Raw genomic sequence first — 26,945 nt, forward strand, 5'->3', positions numbered from 1 at the left:
TGATGCCCTTCTCCACAACATATCTGAGAAGTCACCGGTTTTCCAGTTCACAGTATGTTTCTAACTGCCAGTCAACGCCCTATCAGACCGTATAATTTTTCTGTTTTACCTAGGCAGCTTAGACCAAAATGACTGCCACGGACATAGTTGCTCCACTCTTTAATTCGAGCTCCCTTTATCTCCCACATTTCCCTCTGGTGCCCTCTGCGATGGTCATCTAAGCTCAAGCGCTGAGGCTCTAGTTGCTAAGAGACAGGACGCTGAGAGAGAGGGTGGGGACGCTGCAATGCGACAGGCCTGGGAGGAAAAGCCCGCGGGGGCAGGGTTAGGAGCCGGCTAGGCAGAGGGGTGGGCTGCGCTCTGGACCGCACCCTCCCGCCCGCAGGAGCTCACCGCTCATTGGCTCTCCCGCTGCGTCGCTAGCCTGCGATTGGCCGGGCAGCTGGAGCTCCGCCCCTCGCCCCGCCCCCCGTGCGGGGCGGACAGCTAGCGGGCGCAGGCGGGTGCGGCCGCCTCAGCCGGGCTGGGGCGCTGTTGTGGGCGCGAGCGCGGGCGGTGCCGGCCGCTGCAGGTGACCCGGGCGCAGCGAGGGCCGCCGCGGCCCTGTGGAGGTGAGAGGGACGCTGCGAGGCCGGGGCACCCAGGCGGGAGCTGGGAGTGGGGCGAGGGCCGGGAGCACCGCGGCCCGTCCCGGCGGCCGTGCGGGCCGTGCGGGGGCCCCGGAAGCCCGCGGACGCCCGGGCGCAGCCCTCGGCCCCGTCCCGCCGCCGCCCGGCAGCCGGTCCCGCGCACGTCCGGCCACGGAGCCCAGCCTCGGCCGCCGGACTGCGGCCCTCGTCGTCCCGCCTGGCTCCTGTCCGACGCCTTTGTCTGCCCCTCTCCAGCCCGTGCCCCGTCTCGGCGCCCACGCCGCGGAATCCGGGCCCGGAGGACGCGCCGCGCAGGGAGCCTCGGACCCGGGGTCAGAAGGGCTGCTTACCCGGGTGGGAAGCGATGCTGCGTCCTTCCGAAGCAGCCAACCGCCTCGGTCCTCTGGACCAGGGTCAGGAAGTCTGTTCTCCTAGTTTGGGATGAGCCTGTGTTAACAGCGCCAGAGGCCTTCCACCTGCCAGAGCCCCTTCCTCCCGCTCCTGCCTCTGCCTAGGGGAAAAATCAGGAGCCCCGTTTTCGATGAAACATGAAAAGCAGATTCTTGTCATGGACAAAGAAAGCGACTTAGATTGCCATGTTTGTGCAAGTGAATAAGCCAAAAGAAGGAAATAAGTTGTGTTCTTTAAAAGTGTTATGTGTTAAACAATAGAATTTTTAATTTGGGGTAAAAAAATTCGTTATGCCTTAAACACTTTTAACACATGGTATTTTATCATGCATGAGAGGATAATTTTAAGCTTTAAATAATTTCTTTTGGCCATAATTTTTCATATGTTTATACCTTTCCCCAGAATGAGATGCATGTGCAAGCTGTTCTGAGAGACTATATGCTTTACTAAAGATTGCTCGTCAATGCTTTGCCTTTCATACTTACATTCAGACCCTATAGGAAACTTCCTAATAGATTAATTTAGCTAGAATACAGAATAGTGTTTCCCTTGCTTGGAAAGATCACACCTGAATGATTAAACTTTAGACTGTTTTCCTGCTTTTTTTCCTCTCCAAGTGCTGGGCATCAAACCCAGGGCCTCACACGTTAGGCAAGAACTCCTCTATGTTCCTAGATCCTAAAAGTCTGCTAAGGTCTCAGCGAATTATAAACCAAATCATGTGCTACGGAAAGGGATCCATATATTGTCCACGTAAGTAGAGAACAGTATTCTGTTCACTGCAAATTAGCATTGCCACATTGACTTTTGTACATTGTGGACACTTACATAGTCTCATAGATTGTGGGTCTTCTACTTGGAGTGGGTTCCGAAGGAGACATTAAGTTTCCTGAAGTTTTGTGACAGTTAACTCAGTAGATGTTTGGCACTGTGCTTTGCTGGTTCTTCTTCTGAGGAATGAACGATAAAAGGCCAGCCTAAGACCTGGGTGTGTCAGTACACACCTGTATCCCTATGCTCTGGGGGCTGAGGCAGGAGGATCAAGAGGTAGAAGCTAGCCTGGGCTACAAAGCAAGACAAAAAATGAAATTCTGTCCTGGGCAATTATTTCTAAGGGAGTCAACTAGTTCTTGAAAAGTGTTTCTGTCAGTAATGGCCAAAGTAGAATAAGGATAAATAATGATTGTGCTAAATTGTGGTGCACATTTTGCATCCAGACTGTGCTGGGTGCTTATTATTTAATCTCACAGTAATCTTGAGGTTGTTGTTATTTCCCGTATAGCTGAAACAGTTGAAGCCCCAGGTTGCACTGCAGACATGGTAAAGCAGGGTGAGTGCCCATAGCACACTGGATTCCTTTGGCTGCAGCGTACTTTGTTTTATGGGTTGTTAATCTTTGTGAATCTGTTTAATCCAAAGATCTCAGAAATGCTAATACTGCTGTTACAATCATTCAGTGCTCACACTGTACCAGTGACAGTTCCCGTCTAAAGTGTCCTGGAAATGCAGACGCCACCTACGACTTCACCTTTGTTTTGCAGATGAGGAAATTGAGACACAGATGATTTGAACTAGGTAATATCTTATTGGTAGAACCAGGAGACACAGTTGGAGGGTTCCACTTCAGAATCTATACTCGTAACTACTACACTCTACAGATCCTTCAATAAGGTACATCTCTGAAGCTATGACTTTAGCGTGCTTAGTGTTTTTTTGTTTCTTTCGTGTTTTAGATTTATTCATTTTTATTTTATGTGTGTTTGCTTGTGTGTGCTGATGTGTATCGTATACATGCCCAGTGCCCATGAAAGCCAGAAGAGGGCGTTGCAGCCCCTGCAACTGGAGTTATGGACAGTTGTAAGAAACCACTTGGGTGCTGGGAACCAAACCCAGGTCTTGCTCGATAACAGCAAGTACTCTTAACTGCCGAGCCATCTCTCAAGACCCTGTTGCTTTTTAATGTCTGTGCAAACACATAGACTTCTTTCTTATCTTGGCTAACATTTGACGTCCCATGGCAGCGTTTTATGTAAACTACTGCCTGGTTCTTGCTGCTGACTTGCCTCTCCATTTCCACTCTCAACAGTCCTAGGAAGTATATACTATCTTTATATATCATGTCTCATTTGTGAGGTGCTTTTACTATCTCCAGAGGACCTTCACAAAGTGATCCCTTTTGTTCTCTCTGCACTGTCAGTCATAAGGCTTTTCGTTTAATTTTAGTGCTGCAGTTCCACAAGTTTAGGTGACTTACCTTGACTGGCGTGTGATGATGCCAGAACGCAAACCAGACCTTCAGGCTCTGGGCACACTGCTCTTGGTCTGTCAGTGATCTTTGCTCTACATTGTGCCATGTTTTTCTGCAGAGCAGCTTATGTTTTCAAGTGGCATTGCCAACCTAGAAACTAATGACTTTCAAACTATAAACATGACTAGCCATAAACCTTCACCATTGTTTCCTCCTAAAATTTTGTATTCCAACTTGAGCTGCACCACCTGACACATAATGGAGTGTTTGTAAATGCTTGGATAAAATAGTGTGTCTTAAATTGGCTGACATAAAGAGCTTCCTAAAACATTTTAACTTTGGATGGTAATTTCTGTTTCTTTTCTTTCTTTTTGTAATATCCTCAGCCCATCTCAGGAGCTTTTACAGTTGGTTCATTGAAACATAATGGGCTTTATGATCTATTTGAATTCGTCCTTTCCCATCCTAAGCCAGCATCTCCAACTCAGTACCTCTCCTACCATACTTTTATATAGAATGGAAAGAACCATCTTACTAGCTCTATGGCATTGTATAAATTACTTAGCTCCTTCAAACCTGTTTCCTTCATTGTAAAATTAGGAAAAACTCCTCTTTTATAGCTATTACAGGCTCCTCTGTCTCTCCATGGTGTGACTCCATTTTGGCTCTTGGCCAAAATAATGTTACTATGATGCTTACATGATAATCAGTTTTTCTGCCAGGATCCACTGCCAAATCAATGTGGTCAGTTTCACATTGCTTCAGAATAGAAGGGCTGAAAAGAACTTTCCAAAGAGAAATTGTTTCAAAAAATAACACTACTTAATAGTTAATGATACAGTTATAATAACCATAAGCACAATAACTGCTCTGCTAAGTTGCCAGGCTAAGTTTCATTTTGTTAAGTCTATACAAGTTCAGTATGAACAGCCATCATTATTTGTACCATGAACATTCACTCAGGGAAAAAAGGAGGGAAGTTATTTAGGAATAGAATGAAATTATAATCTTTTTAGCAAGCTACTTGTTTCACTTTCTTCACAGTTTGCTTGAATAGTCAGTGTATAAACAGGCATGCTTAATGAGTTTTTAGGAAAAGAAATTACACTCAGTGGGCATTTTATTTGGAAAAATGTTTTTTTTCCTTTTTTCTTTTTGGTTTTTCGAGACAGGGTTTCTTTGTAGTTTTGCGCCTTTCCTGGAACTCACTTTGGAGACCAGGCTGGCCTCGAACTCACAGAGATCCGCCTGCCTCTGCCTCCCGAGTGCTGGGATTAAAGGCGTGCGTGACCACCGCCCAGTTGGAAAATGTTTTAACATATAGCAAAAGCAGAAAGAATTTTGTAGTAAACACCTAAATGCCTGCTTATTGATTCTGCCTTTTTATTGCATATTTAATCCATCTGTCCATCCTTTTATGTGCTCATCTTTCAAGTCATAAAATCCTAAAGCTTTTATGTTTGAAGAGATTTTGGATGGATATTCTGTTTTTGTATTAGGTCAGTTTTATTTTTCTTTATATAGTGACAGGTAATTTTTAGGAATGGGCTCTCACTATAGTCTCCAATGTTCTGGAAACATCTGAATTTCAGATGTAAGTAAAACTGTGTCTTCCCTATTTCTAGCTCCAAAAGATGAGTCGTGGGTATCCAGAAAACAATAATTTCCTGAATAATAATAACCAAATGGTATTGGATATGATCCTTTATCCATTAATTGGAATCCCTCAGACCATCAACTGGGAAACTGTGGCAAGGCTTGTGCCTGGATTAACACCCAAAGAGGTAAGTAACAATCCCCCAGATACCTCCTAAAAACAAAAAGACAACAGCAACACTACAAACGGAACCCCCCAAAATGTGGGATTTAAAGAAACATCTAAGTGAAACAATTTTACAGTTTTTTAATTTCTTTTTATATTTTTTATTTTGTACATGAGTGTTTTGTCTTCATGTATGTCTGTGTATCATATTTGCATAGTGCCCAAGGAGACCAGAAGAGGGCATCAGTTCCTCCAGAAATTGAGTCTCATCTTAGCCCTCTGGAGGCAGAGGCAGGTGAATCTCTGAGTTCAAGGCCAGCCTGGTCTACAGAGCAAGTTCCAGGACAGCAGGGCTACACAGAGAAACCCTGTCTAAATAAATAAATAGTATTTTAACAATGTCCATCACCAAGGGAAAAAAGACAGAATAGAGAAGGAACTCAGTAGAGAGGAAAGGCATTCATGCCGAGAGAAGGCAGATGATGTAAGAAAAAGGCTGGCCACCTGCCTCTGCTTCCCGAGTGCACCACCACCGCCAGCCGTGAGGAACATTTCAAGTATGTTGGTATGAATTAAATCTTAAGGAGAAAAGTAAATGGGCTCTGAAATACTGATAACTTAGTCATCCTGATAACCTAGTTGATTGTATTAATTTTATGCTCCGAATCAAACTTAAATTTAAGAATTCTTATAGGGAAAACATAGTCTTGTAATTCATTCATAAACACTAGTTTGAGAATCACAAACTCCAGTCTTTTGGTGCATTTTATTTTTGTTGTTGTTTGTTTTTGAGACAGGGTTTCTCTGTGTAGCCCTGGCTGTCCTGGAACTCACCATGTAGACCATGTGGCCTCAGACCTGGAGATCCGCCTTTTTCTGCCTCCCGAGTGCTGGGATTAGAGCTGCACCACCACCACACAGCGGGTTTGTTTTTGTTTTTCATATGAAGTTTTTCAGCATAACCCAGACTAGACTATCTCTGCCTTAATCTCCAAAATGTTGGGATTTGAGTGTGCCACCATATATAACACTCACTGTGTAGCCCATGCTGTCCTGGAACTCATAAAGATCCTCCTGCCTCAGCCCCGGAGCACAGGGATTACAGTATCTAGTAATTCCACGGATGGTCTCATTGTGACTGACTTGACTCTGGTGCTGAGTTTTCTTCCTTGAGTTTAGGACTTCTCATTTGTCTTACTGCCACTGAAGTAAAAATCATGGTAAAACATTCCGTCTTCTCAATCCTGAAACAAACAAACAATAAAAACTATTTGTATCAAAAATGGTTTTGTACATGAGATGAAGCAGAAAGAATTCAAATATAAGCTCAAAACTTCGCAAGAAAGGTCATGGCTATCATTTATCTCCTTTAAAAGTATGTATGGATATTAAGTCAAACCCAGCAGGTATGTGTCTTAAAATGTTATCTGTGTGTGTGGTTGACTATAAACAGGCCACAGAACCAGTCTTGAAATGCCCTCAGGAGGCTCTGCCATCAAATGGGTGACAGTGAAAACATTTCTTTCAAATGGAAGAGGGTAAGACAAGGACAGAACTCAAAAAAACAAAAAAAGATTGGAACTTCCCTTCTTTCTTTGTACACCCCCCCCCGCCCGCCACCCTCATCCCCGCCTTCTCTGTGGCCTCTACTGTGATGGAGACCACTTTTACCATTAGGCCTGACCTCGTCTGAGATCATCTTATTTCCATCAATTTTGCTTCCTTCTGTGGCCTCTGGCAGCTTTGGCATCTTCTTCGTAGGTAGAGTGTTTCCCTAGGATGGTGAGGCCCTGGACCAATGCTTAGTACACAACGACAGCCTGTGACAGGCTGTAGAAGAGATGGGGAGAGAAAAGTAAAGTGGAGCGTGGCAAACGAGGGCCTCCTGGAGTTGCTCCTCTCCCATTGGAAGTTGGAACTAGATGTTATTAGGGCTAGGGATATTGGTTAGTGGTGCCGACTTTGGGTTCAATTCCTAATCCTAGGTTAAGGTGAAGTCTGTGGTCATACCACTCCGAACATGCCCAGTCTCATTTGATCTCCAGAGCTAAGCAATATCAGGCCTGGTTAATACTTAGATAATGAGAGAATTAGATATTATTCCTGGTGAAAACACAGTTAATACAAAAATAAAAGTCAAGTATTTTACTTGCTAATATTGTCAACTGAGATGCATATCAAAGGGAAATATGGGTAATAAAGATAATCTTTACTCTTTAAGAACATATAAACATGATTCTTTTGAGTTAAGCAGTTTTTATTTTATTTACTGCAATATTTTAGGTCTATAGATGTTTTGTCTGTATGTATGTGTGCACCATTTGCCTGGTGCTCTTGGAGGCCCCGGGACTGGAATTAAGAGATGATTGTGAGCTGCTGTGTGGGCATGGGAATTGAACCTGGGATCTTTGAAAGAACCAAGGTGCTGGAGAGATGGCTCCGAGGTTAAGAGCAGGGGTCTAGAGTTCAGAACCAGCAACCACTTGGTGGCTCACAACCAAGTGAGATCTGGTGCCCTCTTCTGGCCTGCAGGCACACATGCAGACAGAACACTGTATACATAATAAATAAATAAATCTTTAAAAAAAAAAGAAAGAAAGAGCCAGTGCTCTTAATCACTGAGCTATCTCTCCAGCTCTGAGTTAACACATTTTAAAAAACAAATTCTACTCTGACTTTTAAAGGAGAAAAAAATTAAGTTGAAGAATTTTACATATTGAAATATAAAATTCTGCTGATGTTCCCCCAACAAATTAACTCTCTCTCTCTCTCTCTCTCTCTCTCTCTCTCTCTCTCTCTCTCTCTCTCTCTCTCTCTCTCTCTCTAGAAAAGTATCTTTGGGGACTGGAGAGAGGGCTTATGGGTAAGAGCACTTGCTGCTCTTGCAGAGGACCCAGGTTCTGTTATAGCACTCATACGGAGGCTCATAACCACCTGTAACTTCACTGCTGGGGGATCCTACACTCTCTCCTGGTTTCGGGGGGGGGGTTGGGGGGGCGCAAAAGACACTCACGTGATATACGTACATACATGCAAGAAAAACATTATACACATTAAATAAAATAAATAAATCTAAGATAATTTTAAAATAAAGCATCTTTAAATAGAAGACAAGAAAATATCTTTTTTGCTATTAATCTTTTTTTCTTTGCCTTATACATAGTTACATAACCTTAATGATTGAAGTTGATTATTCAGAACTATGAATAAATATATCTTCTCTCCTATGTTAGATCATTCAACAATATTTCATTAAAATTTATTGGCTGAAGATTATCATTCATGATTACTTAGTGGTTACTCTTATAATAATACTCAATGATAATATCATGTATTAAGATAATAAGCTTGTATAAAACCATTATGTGCTTTTTAAACTTTTTTGGTTAGCACAGGAAGCACCATTCTGGCATTTTCATATCAAGTGATTTTTTTAATTTAGCCTCATTTTTACCATTTTCTATCATTGCAGTGTGCAAAAAGGTTTGATGAGCTCAAGAGCAGCGGAAGCTCACCTGTTGACAACCAGTATAACCCCTTAATGGCGGCTGGGGAGGGTCCTGTGGAGTCTTTAGCCACTTACATTAAGTCTTCGCTTCTGGAAACACAAGCAGATTTTCAAGAGACTCCAGTTGATCAAGATACAGTTTCTAAAGCAGGTAAGGTTGTAAAATAAAATGTAGTTCTGTCCTAATGGAAATTCTACAACTGTACATTCTAGTCAACCTTTCTTTCTTTGTTTAAAGGCTAACTTAAATACTTGTGTAAAAATATGTTAGTATTTTTCTTTGTGAATGTTAAAAATTCTCATTGTCTTTTTAATTTTTCAAGAACCTTAACTGTAAATATGCATGTTAAGTAATATTTCTAAAAAATGTTAATTGTATCAAAATGATTTCCTCTACTTTGTCAACCTAGTTCTTTACATATTGTTTATTTGCTGTAATTTTGTTTTTTGAAAAAGGGTGTCATGTAACCCAGGCTGGCCTTGAACTCAGTATGTAGCTGAGAAAGACCTTGAACTTTTGAGTTTCCTGCCTCCCATCTCCCAAATACTGAGAGATGGGGTGTATCACTGTACTGAGAGATAGACTGTATCACCACACCCAGCTTATGCAGTGTTGGGGATTAACCTCGATCATGCTAGATAAGCCTTTGACCAGCTGAACTGTATTCCTAGTCTTCATTTACTTACTTTAAATGAATTTAACATGGACATCTTATAGCACATTTATATTTCATTTTCTCTCCTGTACTCATAGTTTATTTGTAGATATTCCACAGTAGATATTATTAAAAAATAATAATTTTTTCTTCTCCCAGAACTAAATCAAAGCTGAGTTTTAAGTCCAGCTGTACTCTGACCTGTTTTTTACTTTTATTTTTTCATGTAGCCCAGGCTGGCTCAAACTCGTTATGTAGTTGAGGATAACCTTGAACACCTGATCTTCCCAAGTGCTAGGATAAAGTGCATGTACAACCATACTTGGACACTTTTTTTTTTTTTTTTTTTTTGGTTTTTCGAGACAGGGTTTCTCTGTGTAGTTTTGCACCTTTCCTGGAACTCACTTTGTAGACCAGGCTGGCCTCGAACTCACAGAGATCCACCTGCCTCTACCTCCCAAGTGCTGGGATTAAAGGCGTGCACCACCACCGCCTGGCATACTTGGACACTTTTTAAAGTATTTATTAATTCATTTATTTTATTTGTTTGTTTTTGAAACAATATCTATGTAGCCCTGCTGTCCAGAACTTACTGTTTAAACCAGACTAGTCTAGAACTCATTGAGATCCACTTACCACTGCCTCCCAGCTGCTGAGATTATAGACATGCTACCAGGCCAGGCTACTTTAAAGGTGGGGGGGGCTTGCTCATCTCTTACATAATCTTTTTTTACAGCCATTCTTTACTGGAGTTAACAGAGATTCAAGTGGCACAGTGACAAGGTTGAAGAGGTGTTTTCTGGAGTTACATTTGGAAGTCACTGGTTTAGAAGTCCTCAGAATGAGTTGCTTTCATTTCAGCCGCAGTCAGAATATTGAAATAGAAATGTACTTCAGGAAGAAGAGGCTGTGCTGTGCCTTTGAACACTTGGCTTAGTCTGGAATACCACATCTTTTGAGAATGTACACTGTCACATTAGCAGTGTGTGATTCACTTTTGTACTGCCTTTAAAATATTAATATTAAGAGGAGAAATGCCCCTGACAAATACCATCTTTAACTGGCCTTGGAAACCATGTATTTACCTTGTTACCATTCCATAAGTAAAAACCCATTCTCCGCTAGAAATGCTAACCCACCCACCCCTTTTTTGTATGTGTCTGTTTCTGTATTTAAGGAAGACATAGTATAGCTTCCACAAGGAATTGTTCTTCAGAAAGTGAGAATTGTACTGCTCGTAATGCTGGCGAAAAGACTGAAGAATCTGAAGGGTAGGAGGCTGGCTGTTTGCTAGATAAGATTTAATATAAATATTATCTTTAACTGTAAAAGTATTGATTGGTGGTTATGTGTATTGGTTACCACACCTTAGGAATTTTATATTACACAGTTGCTGAAGCATTGGAATCAGATTCATCTGTGTTGAACAACAAAAAAATAACATAATACCTAAACATATTACTTGCTTGTGTTATTTATAAGTTATGGAGGTTTTTCATTCTTAAAAATTAATTTGCATATTTTTAAAAATTAGAAATAACATCTATTAACATAATTTGGAAAGTAAATTTCAATGCCCAAAGAAAACCTCTAAGTAATTAGTCCTTTAACTTTATTAATGATATTAGATATGTATTTTAGAACTGTTTAATATAGTTGCTTTACAAATATTTAAAAATCAGAATGTATTTCAGTATGCTTCAAGTTTTGATATTTTGTTTTGTTCTGTGTATTTCCTATACAATAAATTGCATGCATAGTAAATGTTTACTTTGTTTTGACAAATAGTATGCCATATAACTATTATCTAATGAAAATGCAAAACATTTTTGTCATCTATAAAATTTTTTCCAGCACCTCTAATTTTGGTAGATTTATGGTAACAGTTTTATTAATATAAAGTTCACATACCACAGAATTCATCTACATGCTACCTTCCTTTTCTCCCTTTTCCCCTCTTTTTCTTGTATGGAGGATTGAGCCTGGGATAGTGCACATGCCAGGAACACACGCAGCCACTGAACTGGTATCTGCAGCACTTTTAAAACTTATTTTGAGTCAGAGTCCAACCAGATTTCCCAGGTAGCCCAGAACTTGAGCTTTCCCTGTCCACAAGCAAGAGTGTGCCATGGTGAGCATGTGCCACCTAAATGAAATTGAAACCAAAGCACAGTTGGTGGGAATCAGTTCTCTCCTACTGCCATGTGGATCCCAAGAATTAAACTGAGGTCATCAGGCTTGGCAACAAACACCCTTTCCACTGAGCCATCTTATTGTCCCGTTTGATTTTGATAGAACACTGATTATAATACTTCTTCTTGTACCCCACCTATATGTGAAACACTTACTTAGTATTTGAAATTTGTAAAACCAAACTAAGCACAAAGTAGTTCACATTTTTAGTACACTATTCTTCCTATTTATTACCTTTTTGTAATGGCATGAAGACAGTGCATCATACTGTTTTGGGGTTTTGGTTTTTTGTTTGTTTGTTTGTTTTTAGGGATTCTGTTTGTGTATGTGAACGTGCATGTGTGGAAGCCAGAAGATTTTCTCTGTCCTAGAACTTTCCAGATAGGCTAGGCTGGATGTGGCCCAGTCCTAAGGATCTGCCTGCCTTGGTCTCCCCAGCACACTGTGCTTTTTAAAATGGATTCTAGGAATTCAGCTCCATCTACTTTACCAGCTGAGCTATAGCCCTGCCCCTGCCTTTTCTTTTTTATTTGACGTTTGCATTTTTGAGACAGGGTCTCAGTCTATGGCCCAGGATGGCCTGGTATTTACTATGTAGTACAGACTGGCCTCCAACTGATGATAATCCCTACTGCTTCAATTTGCACGCCCTAGGAATATACACCTGAGCTGCCATACCTAGCAAAATACATCACCTTCAAAGAAGGTAAATTCAAGGAGTATGTAGTTTTTGAAGCAAACTTTCAGATGTATTATCTAAATTTACTAAATTATTTTATGTAAATAAGCACATAGTCTTAAGAATTCTTGTCACCGTACTCATTAATACATATTTCATGACTGTCTGGACCCAAACATTGTTGATGCTCAAGTAAGTGATACTGGTTTTTAATTTGATTGTTCAAGGAATCATTTTAGATATTTTTCCTTTTTCAAAAGTGTACAGATGTTAGTCATTACACAAGAATCAAAGACTATTATTTAATTGTTTGGGAATTGAAACTTGAACAATAAAATTGAAGCCATGTTAAAGTATTAGTTCTTTAATAACAATATTTTATTTCTTTATTAAGTGAATAGCTTACTAAAATTAATCATAATCTGAGGTACAATCAGATAGACAAGAAACAAGAAATTCTGAACACCAAACCCTATAAAACAGATTTTTGTGGTCCAAATCTTCAGAACCATCTTGTTCTCTTACTGCTACTAAATGTCAGTATTCTGCCTCCTCTTCTCACTCTAATAATCTCATTTATGTGTAACGCTTTTTATGAAGGCCAAACATGGTGATCCACGTATGTGATGAAGCAAAAAACTTGAAAGAAGATTTTATTTGCCCACGAGATCTTTTGATATCAGAAATGAAGTACTTTGCTGAATACTTATCTATGGATGCCCAGCGCTGGGAAGAGGTGGACATTTCAGTTCATTGTGATGTTCACATTTTCAACTGGTTGATAAAATATGTTAAAAGGAACATTAAGGAGAATAAAGATTGTGAGATTCCCACTTTAGGTAAAAAAAACCAATCTGTTGCTTATTTTGTGGTGAAATTTGTGTATCACGTGGTAGTTGTTTCAGGTCCAAACTGAGATGTAGAAGTTTATCTAAATATTAGTATCTATGCTCATGTTACAGAAACTGATACTTTATCTGTCCTAGAAAGAGTTCTGGAGACTCTTTAAAAGGCCTGCAAGGTGAACCAAGTTTAAATGACAGTACTGAGATGTTACTCACTTTTTCTACATGTCAAGGTTTGTTCAGAATGTGAACATTCTGCACAATGCAAGGTGTGCAAGATTGTTGAACTTTATATCCCAAATCATAGCAGACACAGCAAACTGTACCATTGTTTTCTCCAGTACCATGCACTCATCGTTAAAAAGGAAAGGAGAAAAAATAGGTTCACTTGTTCTTGATGAAACAGTAACTCTCAGGTATACATCTTTTTCTGGATTCTGATGATAGTCCTCAGCACTTGGGGTGCACACCAGTGTACTGTCTGGAGGGAAGGCATTTATACAGCCGAGTTAGGAGCTACCTGGGCTGACTGCAAAGTAGAAAAACATGTTTACTTGAGAAAACAACTTACAGAAGTTAGGATTATTCACACAGGTGCTTGACACATTTTTCTCTTTGTAAATGAGCTAATCACATAAAGGAAAATAGCTGATAGTATGTGTTATTGGTGATTAAAACCAAGTTCTAAGTAAGAAAATTTCCCTGCTCCAATGTGGCTTAGCTTCTCCATACACAAAAACTTTTCTTTTGAAATTCTATTGGTCTTACTAACAAATCTGACTTTTAAAATACCTCTTCACAATGGAGTGTCTGAATATTTAGAACATGCATAACTCAGTGAGCAAGATTTTTCCAAATGAGCATTGTGCAATGTCTAAAAAAAATTCTGTAATGGGTTAATGATGCACTCACACTGTAAGATGAGTCATTGAACAAAGTAGAGGTTTATTGATATGATTTCAGATTCTGTTCCACTCAACCTTCAAGAAAATATATTTGTCAAGTTTTAGCTTAACAAAGCAGCCTACCCACAAACGCAGCCGCTGATGTGAAGCCAGGCATGGTGGCTCATGCTTGTAATTCCAGCACTTTGGGACGCTGAGGCAAGAGTATTGCTATGAGTTGAAGACCAGCCTGGGCTACAGAGTGAGATCCTGTCTCAGAAAGAAGAAAGAAACAGATATGAGCATTCTACAGTCAGTTAAGTTAGACATTGAAGAGATTTACGGAAAATGTCAATCAGTGCCACTCATTAATTTTTTTCATTTGAGGATATTTTTCACAAAAATATGTTTACATGTGATAGGATTATTGTATTTTAAAGCTGGCTTGTAAAAGTTTCTCTGCTTATGTTATTTCTAATATGGTAAATACTGACATATGACCCACATAAACAAAATCTGTTTAGGATTCTCAATTTTTAAGATTGTAAAGGAGTCCTGACACTGGAAATTTTAGAACCAGTGTTCTTAATGATAATAAGATAACTGTTAAGGAACATGTATGTATGAAAATGTCATAGTGAAACCCATTATTTTAATGTTAAAATATTTGAAAAAAATAATAACTAATAGGTAATCTTTCAATTGGCATAGATTTATATAAGAAATAATAAAATCTATGTACTAGAACAGCAATGTCAGAATATTTTCAAACACACAGTAGAGGCTGGGAGCATGGCCCAGTGGTAGTTTGCTCACCCAGTATTCATGAGGACTTAAATTCAATCCTTGGCACTGCGAGCAAACAAAAAACTCCTGTTACTATGCTTACAGTATTAAAAAGATTTCTAAAGTTTAAAATTTGTTATAGTGGCCAAACAAATGGGAAAGATTTCTAAATAAAAATGTTTTAAATAAAAATTCCATTTCTAAGGTTGTTGAATCAAAATTTTCAGCCAGGGCTGGAGAGATGGCTCAGTGATTAAGAGTGTGGTCTGCTCTTCCAGAGGACTAGGTTGGATTCCTAGCACTCACATAGCGCCTCACAACTGTCTGGAACTCCAGCTTTAGGAGATCCTGTGCCCTCTTCTGGCCTCCTCAGGCTCTGCATGCACATGGTGCAGACATGCATGCAGGCAAACACCATGGACAGAAAATAAACCTTTTAAAAAATGTAAATGTCTTTTTAAAAATTTGAGGCAGAGACCAGATTTTAGATTATCTAATTGTGAATATATGTGTACATATATATTCATATATGTGTATGTATATGCGCACACGCGCACGCGCGCGCGCACACACACACACATACACACCCCCCTCTTTTGTGGTCAGTAGTAGCCTGTTGTGAGAACATTTGAGAGTTTAAAAATATATAGATAATGGGGTTTGTTTACTGTAGCATAGTCACATGCGTTTAGTAAGAGTGAAAGACATAGAGGGAGACTGCTTATTCTGTTTATCTTTGGCTTCGCACTGCTATAAATATCAGCTTTTTTAGAAGCAGCCCTTATCCTAACCAAGAGAAGGATGAGAATGCTTAATTAAATCTCATAATTAAGCCACTGGTTCTTAATTGGATGGTGTATCCTCAGGTACAATTTCTCAAGAAACTTTTCCACCAGCTTGAGAACCTTGAATTAGAACTGTTATTTGGAAAGACTGGAGTTACTTACCCATTGCTTAGTCCAAGAAGGATTTCTACTACAAGACTTTAGAATGATTATTACCAGAATGGTGGGAAATGGCAGGGTTTATTCTTCTCAAATATGTTTTATAGAGATGACAGATTTACTAAAATGGTAGTGTGAGGTAGCACCTCTTTTCCCTGTCTCTGCCTGGAGACCCACTTAGTGTGGCAGTCGTGTGTAACTTTAACAGGTCAGTGTTACATTTCAGAATCTTTAAATATATTTGTCAGCACTGAATGCCCTTCTGAAATAACTTCCCTAATCAATGCCCTCATTAATCATTGTTTAACTTTTCTCACTGACTTTTGCATGTCATTATGTTTAGCTAGTCTTTGTACTTAACAAGAATCTAATTCAAAGACAGTTTACCGTGTTTCTCTATACTATGATTTAACATTACATTTTCTCTCTTGTTTATCCAAGCTAAGTGATATGAGTAAGGGTATATCAATTTTTTATTAAAGTAACATCTTCTTTTAAGATGAAAAGAGAAAATTGAGTTAAAAATCAAAAGGAAATTTCATTTTTTTCTTTTTATTAGAGCCAGGAAATGTCATTTCAATTCTTATTTCTTCAGAGTTCTTGAAGATGGATTCATTAGTAAGTATTCATTTTAAAAACCTAAGCCTCTTTATTGACATAATGCTTTCCCCCTTTTGAAGTATAGAAAGCAAAATAGTTCAAGAGTGTAATTGTAACAATACTTTGTTCTGTTGAGAAGGGGCTAAGACTATCATTTGTATATTATGTCTGTAATTGGAGCAACCACTGTAGAATTTGAGACTAAATAGGATAAACTTTATTCCAAAAGATTTTTGTTCTATCACTGACAAAAGGAAAATTAATTAGAATATATTCTGTTTTACTATTTAAATAATTTCTTTAGGCCTGTTTTATTCTGTGTGTCTCTCACTTATAGTTCAATGAACAGAAATCAAATATCCAGCTACTAAACAGTGTAGTTTTGTGTTTACATCATAGTTCATATCTTTTGCTTAAGAACAGCTGATCAAATGCAAAACAATGTATATACACATCTATTTCAAGCTATAATATTAAATATATTTTTTATTTATTTAATAAATATTAGGGACCATCCTGGGATGCAGACTCAAGCTTGATCTCACAAAACCAAAAGTGAAAAATCTTTATAATTCAGATGGTTTTGTATGTTTCCATGATACCTGTTATTTTGTAGCTATTATTTAAATAAATATTTGGGTTCACTCCTGATAAAACTGTATAGAGAAGAGCATTACTTTGCTGTGTGCAGATGGACTTGTTGGTTTGTGTGCAGTGTACTCAGTACTGTAGTCTGTGTGTCCCTCAGCCAGCTGGTTTTCTTGGCTTCAAGCAAGGACTATGGGGGAAAAAATCAGAGTCCTTAAGCTTTGAGTTTTGAAACTTAAGACCTAAAAGATTACTTTTTACTTTTATACATCAGAACAGTTTTTGGAAAATTATGAGACTACCCTCTCTTTCCTCTTATACTAAGTACATCCAGGTCAGGTTAGAAAGAGCAAATAAAACAGCACTGAGAAAATCCTTAAATGACTAAAGTTTTGTTTCTCTTCCCTAGAAGAGTGGAGGTAACTTAATAACTAAGTTTATAACCATGAGCAGTCATTTGAATATGCACTGTAGTGTATGGATTAAGATTTATACCTGCTACAGCCATTTGAGAAACATTATTTTAAATAAAAGGGATTGGAAATAATTTAGCTATGTGTGTTTATAAATTTTGCCTATTTAACAGTGTAGATCCACACAATTGGCAAAACCAGTTACTGGTGATATACATATTTGGGACTTTTCATGAATTTTATGTTTGAAATTACTCTGACAATATCATTTGAGTTACTATTTTCAATATTAATTTTCTTTTCTGTGTTTTTCAGGTTGAACAGTGTATTCAGTATTGCCACAGAAATATGAATGCCATAGTAGCTGCTCCATGCAACATGAACTGTATCAATGCAAACCTCCTTACACGCATAGCTGATCTGTTCACACACAACGAAATTGATGACCTAAAAGACAAAAAAGATAAGTTTAGGAGGTAACTCTTTAAACTTGAGTTTAAACCTACTAAGTTCTGTTAAGTGTATTTCTATTTAATTTTAGTGACATTCTATTTTAAAATCTTTATAAACTATATCCCCACTTTACTTTAAATAAAAAGCCAATAGCTTATGATAAATTTTAATGATTTAAAATTTTTACTACATTTAATTTTATTTTGTGTGTGTGTATGTGCATGTGGGTGCCACAGCACATGTGAAGGTCAGAGGACCACTTCCCAGAAGCAGTTTTCTCCTTCCACAATATGGATTCTGGGGATCAAACTCAGGTACTCAGGGTTGGTGGCAGATACCCTTATCTGCTGAAGCATCTTGCTAGCTCCTAGGAATCATTTTGTAATATGAACATATGAGCATATGGTGGTAATGAACTATGTTAAGATTTAGGCTTCATTTTAAGGGGCCAAGTGGTGATATGAGACCAGCAATATCTTGCAGGTGCTGTTGAGGTCAGACCAGGGAGAATAGACCCTGTTCTGGGTTTGGACAGAGGCAGAATTTTTAAGATCTGTTTTTAAGAGATTGGGTTGCTGTGTGGAGAAATCTCCTGTGTGAAGAGTCTAAGAAACAAGGAGATGTGTTAAGATGCTAGGGTGGTAGCTTGGTGGGAAACTTACGGGTTTGGATTAGGACAGATGTGGTGGAGCTGCCAATAAGTTTAATGTATTTAATTTAAAAGATTTGACAGATTTGTGAAGGGGATAATGTGGGAAAAGAGAGGACCCAGGATGACTACTAAGTTCTCAGCTTGAGCATTTAAATGGATAGAAATGCCTTTACTGCGGAAGGGAAAGATTGGGAGGAGGAGAGGGTGAGGTAAAGCAAGAGGCAGCTTAGGTCTTACAGAACTCGTGTGCTTCTAGGGTATCTGGGTGGGTGGCAGGTGACTAGTTGGGTATGCTCCTCTAGAGTGTAGGTCAGAGGTCAGAGTTCGTGAGAGATAAGAATAGATAGAACAGCGAGCCTGGGTGGGATTCCGAGCAAAAGGCCAAGTAGTGTGTTGTCGCGTTCAGGAAGTCTTTGCCTCCCTACGGTAATGTTAACATCTCTGTTCTTTCTATTCTTCACTCTGAATTGATTGTTTTGTATAGTATGAAGTAGGAATCAAGGTTCATTTTTAGTATGAAGTAGGAATCAAGGTTCATTTTTCAAATACTTGTAGTTGATGTAGCATCATATTTAAAAGATCTTTCTAGAGCCAGCAGTGATACATGCCTTTAATCCCAGCACTCGGGCTGAAGCAGCAGGATTGTCCTGAGTTTTAGGCTTGCCTGAGCTACATTGTAAAAATCAAGGCCAGCCTGGACTGCATAGTGGGACCCTGCAGCAAAGACAAAAACAAAACAAAACAAAACAAACAAACAAACAAACAAAAAACAGAACAATCAGTAAAGAAAAAAATGAGCCGGGCGGTGGTGGCGCACGCCTTTAATCCCAGCACTCGGGAGGCAGAGCCAGGCAGATCTCTGTGAGTTTGAGGGCAACCTGGGCTACCAAGTGAGCTCCAGGAAAGGTGCAAGGCTACGCAGAGAAACCCTGTCTCGAAAAACCAAAAAAAGAAAAAAATGAAAGGCCATCCTTTCCCCACCAAACTGCAGGGTCATCACAGTCAGGTAACTGGATGAGATCTGCTTCTGTGTTCATCTCATTCATAACATGGTAACTTACCCATTCTTCAGTCAATAGCATTGACTCTAAAAAAACTATTTTATATTGTTTTTAAATGTGTGTCTTCCTCTGCATAGTGGGGGTGCACATGAGTGCAGATGCCTGTGGAAATCAGGGCATTGGATCCTCGAGCTGGAGACACAGACTATTGTAAGCTGCCCAGGATGTGTGCTAGGAACCAAACTCGGGTCCTTTGTAGGAACAGTATGCGTTCTAAACTGCTGAGCCACTTCTCCAACTCAAGTAGTGCCCAGTCTAAGTTAAGGCAGTGTTAGAGTAATTGTAGGGTGGTTGCCTCCTAGTTATTGTGGGTTCCTTGCATTGCCCTACAGATTTTCCTCTTTTTTTACACACATGCAAACCACTTGGAATTGGGAGTTAATATTGAACCTGGAGATCCTTTTGGAATGATTATAGGATCTTTTTTTAAAAGATTTTTTAAAAGTATGTGTGCATGCATGGGTGTGTGTGTGTGTGTGTGTGTGTGTGTGTGTGTGTGTGTGTGTGTGTTGAGTGCCAATGCCTATAGAGACCAAAAGATGGCATCAGACCCCCTGGAGTTATTCGTTTAGGAGCCACCCAGTGATGACACTGATCTAACTGGGGTCCTCCATGAGAGCAATATGCACCATCTCTCCAGCCATGATTTTAGCATCTTAATAATGCCAAATATTATGATTTGCAAACACAGTATAACTTTCTACTTATTTATTCAGAGGTATTTACTTTCTCATTGCTATTATAAATGCTATTCTGATTTATTTGCTGTTAGCAAGAGAATATTAACAAAGGTTACCTATTACCTAAAGTTTTGACAGACAAGTAGCAGTCAGGGCAGTGGAGTAGAAAGGAAAGTAAAATTAAAGGAAGTTTCGAAAGGGGAAAGTGACTGACAAAAATGTGTGGGCCACTGCTCTTATATAGAGGAAGACAGAAATGGGACCCACTGGATTCAGAAAGTTTTCCAGATGTTTGCTCTGAAAGATTGATCAGAAAAAGAAAGAAGAACAGAAATTCATTGTGATAAGCGGGCTCAAGAGAGGATATTTTTAGGGCGGTACTCGGGTTTTTGATGTGCTGATCAGAATGATCCTTTAAAATCAGGATGATTCATTAAAAGAAAGAGAAATTGATAACAAAGAGGATTATCCAAGAATTCAGCCCTTAAGGAGAACAGCGTATAACAAAATTACCTGAAAACAAAATACCCGAAAATGGGGATGGAATCCAAACTCCGTCTGTGGCCTTTAAGACCAGCTGATAACACATAGGAAATGCTGGTAGGAAGGACACACTTGGGAGACTTCACGTTAGTTATATTATGCTTAATAAGTACTTAACATTTCTTTCCTAACATTGTGTTATTTAAGAACATCTAATTTAATCCTCATAAACCTTAGGAGCTTGTAATTATTAGCCATACTTTGCTATTTTTTATTTGATTTACCATTAGAGTGGGTGGAGCACCTGGCACTTGACCAATGAAGGTCAGAGAATAACCTTTCCGAGTCCGTTCTTTCCTTCTTTTGTTTTTATCTTCTCAGCACCTTGCTGGCCCCATTAGCCATATGTTATAGATGAGAAAACAAAGTTCAAAAAAGCAGGTTTGTGGCCAGGCTGTGGTGTCCACACCTTTAATCCCAGCACTTGGGACGCAGAGGCAGGCGAATCTCTGTGAGTTTGAGGCCAGCCTGGTCTACAGAGTGAGTTCCAGGACAGGCTCCAAAGCTAGCAGGTTGCTAAAAATTATATGGCTAGTTATTGGTAGACTTGGGTTGTTAAATTCTCAAATATTTAATTTTGACTATTCCAGTAACAAAGGACTGAAGGAAAGGCAGATATCTGCTTCTGGCAAAAATATTTTTGATAGATATGGTGGCATGTTCCTATAACTCTAGCACTCAAGAGGCTAATGTGAGAGGATTGCTCCAAGTCAGAAGCCAGCCTGAGCTACGTAATGAAACCGTATTTCAGTAAAACAACACAAAATGTGAGCAAAAAACTGGGCATCATAGTGCTTGAGCCTGTAACAGCATTTGAGGCAGAGGAGGCAAGTAGATCCGGATTTAAAGATCAGCCTCAGCTACACAGTGAGTTTAAGGCTGCAAGAGACGAGACGCTGCCTTAAAACAACAACAATAAAATAAAACTGACAAGATTGCTCAGTGGTTAAAAGCACTTACTGCCAAACTGATGGCCTGAATTCAGTCCTCAGGACCCATGTGGTGGAAGGAAAGAACTGACTTCTGAAAACCGTTCCCTCATCTCCATGCAGCTACCATGGCACATGAGTATGTACACACACACACACACACACACACACACACACACACACACACACACACACACATACACACACACACCCCAAAAATAATTATGTAATAAGAAAAAGAGAGGGCTGGAGAGATGGCTCAGAGGTTAAGAGCACTGACTGCTCTTCCAGAGGTCCTGAATTCAATTCCCAGCAACCACATGGTGGCTCACAACCACCTTTAATGAGATCTGGTGCCCTCTTCTGGCCTGTTAAAAAATTTTTAAAAATTAAAAAAAAAATAAAAAGAGAATCTTGATCAACAATAGGTTTATTTACTTAGAATAGCAAAAATGTAAATGCCCCAAAAGAACCTCCCTAGGGAAGTATTAATCTCATTTTCTACATGTATAAGGACAACACTTATTTTTATTACTGTAAACTTTCGGGCTGGGAAGATGGCTCAGTACATAAAGTGATGGCTGTGTGTGCATGAAAACCCCTAGGACCCACAAAAGAAGTCAGGCTTAACAGCATCTGTCTGTGACCCTAGCCCTGGGCTATCAGGCATCTGTCTGTGACCCTAGCCCTCGGGGAGTAGAGACAGAAGGATCCCAAGGGCTTGCTGGCCAGGTCAGTCTAACCAAAATGACAACCTCCAGATTCAGTTAAAGATTCCTTTTTTAAAAATAAAGTGGAAGGCTGGGCGATGGTGGCGCACGCCTTTTATCCCAGCACTCGAGAGGCAGAGGCAGGCGGATCTCAGTGGGTTTGAGGTCAGCCTGGACTGTTAACACAGAAAAACCCTGTCTTGAAAAAAAATAAATAAATGAAGGAAGGAAGGAAGCAAGCAGTGGAGGACCAGAGAGAGGCTGTACCATTTATGAGTGCACAGAGCACATACTGCTCTTGCAGAGGACCTGAGGTCAGTTTCCAGCACCAGTGTCCTGCAGCTCTAACTGCCTGGACCTCCAGTTCAGGGGATTTGATGCCCTGTATGGGTACTTGCACTTATATGCACATACCCCCGTAGAGACACACATAATTTAAAAGGAAAGGAGGAGGCCGGTCGGGCAGGAAATAGACCACTAATATTAAGATACTAAATACAGACATTTAATTTATTGGCCATTTGTTTTTAATAGTAAACTTTTTTGTAAGAAGATTGAAAGACTGTTTGATCCTGAGTACTTCAATCCAGATTCTCGAAACAATGCAGCAACATTATATAGGTAACATGTTTTTCTTGGTATGCTATATAATATACCTGTATTATTTGATTTACTACATTAAATTCTTTTCTTGAGTGTTTTTGACATTTCCTTTTTGTTATAGATGCTGTTTGTGTAAGAAACTTTTAACCAGAGAAACAGAAAGAAGAATTCCTTGCATCCCTGGAAAAATCAATGTGGATCGACATGGAAATATTGTCTACATCCACATAAGGTGCAGTGAAGAAAATATACAGTTTTTGTGTGTGAATTTCAAGAGTACTTATAAAAACATAACTTAATTTTTTTTTTCCTGGAGCTGAGGACTGAACCCAGGGCCTTGCGCTTGCTAGGCAAGTGCTCTACCACTGAGCTAAATCCCCAACCCCTTAATTTTCTGGTTTATTAGGACAAAGTCATGTTTGCTGTATAGTCTAAACTAACTTTGAACTTAGTGTTCTCCTGCTTCAGCTCCCAAGTGTCAGAATTATATGCAGGCGTCACTACACATGTCCTGTATGACTCCCTTTGTAAGGACTAGGACACTTGAGTGTCTATCTTACTTTGATGTAGAAAAACGCTGCTTTAAAACAAAGTTATTATAAAAGCTACCTTATATTTACTGGGTGAGTTTCACCATGTCCTAAAATTTCAAAATGTTACAAATTATTAAATATTAGTATTAAAAGATTCTAGTCAGTGCCATTAAAATGATTCACCACTAACATTTTTGTTATCTGTTATATTGAATTTTACAAGAGAACTAAATTTATTTTCAGTTGATTTTTTTTTTCAGTTGATTCTTGAATGAAAAAAATTAAGGTTGGAGTTTCTATATCTTTTCTTCATACTTTGTCATACTTCATTAGCATATAATACACATTCATGCTTATATTTAATACAAGATTCCATTCTGAGTTGGTGAACTATCTCAGAAGAGCAGAAACTTTCTGGATGAGTGTGTTCTTTGATAATATTCTATTGCTAGGAATTTTTGCAAAGAGGTATTGTTGAGTCTGTGAAAGCATTTAACAAGGTCATTGCCATATTAAGTATATTAACTAGCTTCCCTCCTTCCAAGAAATCCACATGACTGAACAAGCTAAAGTACAGCCATATATATAGTAGTGTGTGTACAGGCGCACAGACATGCATGCAGGCAAAGAACCAAAGACAAACTAATGTTTTAAGATTACAATAAGCTTTTGGCTGGGGCTGATGAGATGATTGCCACAATGCCTGACGACTTGAGTTTAATCCCAGGACTCGCATAGTGGAAGGAGAAAACAGACTTGACTGAGCTCTCCTCTGACCTCTACTGGCACTCAGTAAATAAATAAATGTGATTAAAACTTTAAATTGTAGGAATGGAGAGATGGTTCAGAGGTTAAGAGCACAACCTGTTTCCAGAGGTCCTGAGTTCAACTCCTGGCAACCACATGGTGGCTCACAACCATCTGTAATGAGGTCTGGTGCCCTCTTCTGGCCTGCAGACATACATGCAGATAGAACACTATATACATAATAAATAAATCTTTTTTAAAACTTTTTAAATTGTAATTTAAAACTATAAAGGGTAGGGCTGGTGAGGAGGCTCAGCTAGTAACGGTGCTTTGCTAGGACACCTGGTGACCTGAGTTGGTTCTCAGGGCCTGTGTGATATGGGAGAGGAGATATGACCTCACAGAGTTGTCCTCTGACCCACACCCCCACCCGCACACGCACACCAAGAAGAAATCAATTATTTTAGGAAAACCAAGTGCTGAGGATGTAGCTCAGAGGTGGAGTGCTTGACTAGCATGCAAAGGCACTAAGTTTGATCCCTAACATACCTGAAAGAAAGAAAATGAGAGAGGGGGGGTGTTCTTATAGAGGAGAATACCTTACATGAAGTTGTTCATAGTCATCTTTAATACACGTAACACACAAAACAAAACAGACTGGGGACATGATTCGTTGGCAGAGTGTTTGCTTAGCATGCATAATGAAGTCCCGGGTTTGACCCTCAGCACTGCAGACTCAGGCATGGGGCGCATACCTGTGATCACAGCACTCAAGTCATCCTGGGCTACAGAGTGTTCAAGACCAGCCTGGGTGAACGAACGAGAGTGTGTGTGTGTGTGTGTGTGTATGTGTGTGTGATATACCACTTTAAAGAACATACTCACTAAAATACTGACTGCTGCGTCTGGACGGCCCTTTCTCTGTACTGAAAATGTGAGTGGGCTGGCGAGACGCTCAGTGCCTAAGCGCCTGCTGCACAAGCGCGAGAACCTGGGTTCAGGTCCCCAGCGCCCACCCAGGGCCGGGTGTGGCACAGAGGCTGGGCAGAGGGCTCCTGAAGCTCTGTGGTGAGCCAGTGCATCCAGAGCAGTGAGCTCCAGGCTCAGTGACACTCCCTGTCTCAGAACACTTAGATGGCGAGTGATAGGGGAAGAGACCTGACCTCGTCCTCTGGCTTCCATACACATGGCCAAGTTCACCCACATATACATGTTCAAACATGCAGAGACCACACATGCAAAGTAATCTTTAAAATCTATAACCTGCATGTATACACATACACCCACATGAAAGCATACGTCCATTATGTAAGCACACATGCACACACCTATAACCGTAGCCAAGTGTGGCTTACGTATGTAATCCAAGAACTTGAAAAGTGAAGGAGGGGCTGGAGAGACGGCCCAGCATTCAAGAGCACTGGCTGCTCTTCCAGAGGACCCGGGTTCAGTTCTCAGCACCTACATGGCGGCTCACAGCTGTCTGTAACTCCAGTTCCAGGGCATCTGGTACCATCTTCTGACCTCTGTAGGCACTGCACTTAGTTGATGCACAGACATACATGCAAACAAAACACATACAATAGGGTATTTTTTAAATAAGTAAATTGTCTTTAAAGCTGGGCATGGTGTCTCCATGCCTCTGATCCCACCCTTGGGAAGGGTGATTTAGGAGGGTCACTGCAGGTTCAAGGCTAACCTAGGCTGTAGAGTGTGATCCTGTCTTAATTTTTAAAACTTGTCTAAATAATTTTTAAGACAGATGTGCCTGTGTGATTTGTAATAACATATTCACACATTGTTATTTGCTGAAGTAAGCACAAAAATCACCAAAGTTTTTAAAGTTACAAATGGAGCCTTAGAAAGAAGCTGGATGTGGTAGCCCACCCCTATAATTCCAGCATTTCGGGGGCTCAGGCAGGAAGAGCTCAGTTTTTGACGCCCACTGAGCTGTGTAGCAAGTTCCAGGCCAGCTTGGGCTATCTAGTAAGAACCTGCCCCACATAAATAAATAAACACACACACACACAGTACAGTTACATGTGGCCATAGCAAATATGGTTTATGTCTTTGCTGGTTGTTAAAATGTATATAATGAAGACCTGGTTATATAATACTGTATTGCTCAAATGGAAAATGCTGTTTAAGAATAATGTAATAAGCCTTTATGTTGTTGAAGTATTTAGGAGCACTAATAATTTATAGCAGCACACCTTACAACATGCACAGTTCAAATAAAAATCTCAGATCTCACGAGATGGCTTGGCAGGCAAAGATATCTGTCACCAGGCCTAGTGACCTGAAGTTGACCCCTGGAATTCCCAATATGAGGAGCAAACTGACTCCCACAGATTGTCTTGTGACCTACAGACACGCACACGCACACACTCACACTCACGCATGCCATGGCACATGCACTCTCACACACCCACTTACATAAGCAGTAAACAACTTTTAAAAAGTAAAAATGAAATAAAGGTCCTTTTAGCCAACATTGCATAATTCTTAACTGCTAACCTGTTCAAACTGTTTAATTAATAATATTTTAGCTCAACAAAATAAGTGTGTATCCAGCCTTCTCGTACCTTCTTCTGTTGTCTAAAAAATAAAGAAATTGTACTTACTTTTCAGTGTAGTCCATACCACACTGTCATTTGAAGAGTGTTCTTGGAAACAAGCCACAAATGTTAAGATATTTGGTTAAAAAAATTGTATTTCTCACTTAAAATAATCGAGGCTTTTTCTCTAGAGATAAAACCTGGGATGTACATGAGTATTTGAATAGTCTTTTTGAAGAATTAAAATCTTGGAGAGATGTATACTGGCGCTTGTGGGGAACGATCAACTGGCTGACGTGTTCAAGGTGTTACCAGGTGAGGTTTTAGAGA

General features: G+C 39.7%; 1 protein-coding gene across 14 annotated transcripts in view; it reads left to right on the top strand.

Moving 5' to 3' along the window:
- The first annotated feature begins 490 nt into the window (after positions 1-490).
- The window catches only part of Kiaa1841 (KIAA1841 ortholog), a 56,912-nt gene continuing 30,457 nt past the window's right edge, over positions 491-26,945 (top strand). For 8 of the 14 annotated variants that reach the window (XR_005092290.1, XR_005092288.1, XR_005092289.1 and 5 more), the window contains exons 1-11: positions 527-611; positions 1,658-2,711; positions 4,914-5,072; positions 8,523-8,709; positions 10,392-10,485; positions 12,687-12,925; positions 16,105-16,163; positions 17,462-17,622; positions 22,709-22,795; positions 22,899-23,009; positions 26,807-26,930. Coding sequence is in view for 9 of the 14 variants with exons in the window: in XM_037208937.1 (XP_037064832.1) it covers positions 4,923-5,072; positions 8,523-8,709; positions 10,392-10,485; positions 12,687-12,925; positions 16,105-16,163; positions 17,462-17,622; positions 22,709-22,795; positions 22,899-23,009; positions 26,807-26,930 (1,212 nt within the window). In the remaining 5 variants the exon portion in view is untranslated. Of the gene's footprint in view, positions 612-884; positions 962-1,657; positions 2,712-4,913; positions 5,073-8,522; positions 8,710-10,391; positions 10,486-12,061; positions 12,926-16,104; positions 16,164-17,461; positions 17,623-22,708; positions 22,796-22,898; positions 23,010-26,806; positions 26,931-26,945 lie in introns of those variants that run through there. The other 6 variants (XM_037208934.1, XM_037208936.1, XM_028876369.2 and 3 more) reach the window with 6 other exon arrangements.

The sequence above is a fragment of the Peromyscus leucopus genome, chromosome 10, assembly GCF_004664715.2.
Source record: "Peromyscus leucopus breed LL Stock chromosome 10, UCI_PerLeu_2.1, whole genome shotgun sequence".
NCBI lineage: Eukaryota > Metazoa > Chordata > Mammalia > Rodentia > Cricetidae > Peromyscus > Peromyscus leucopus.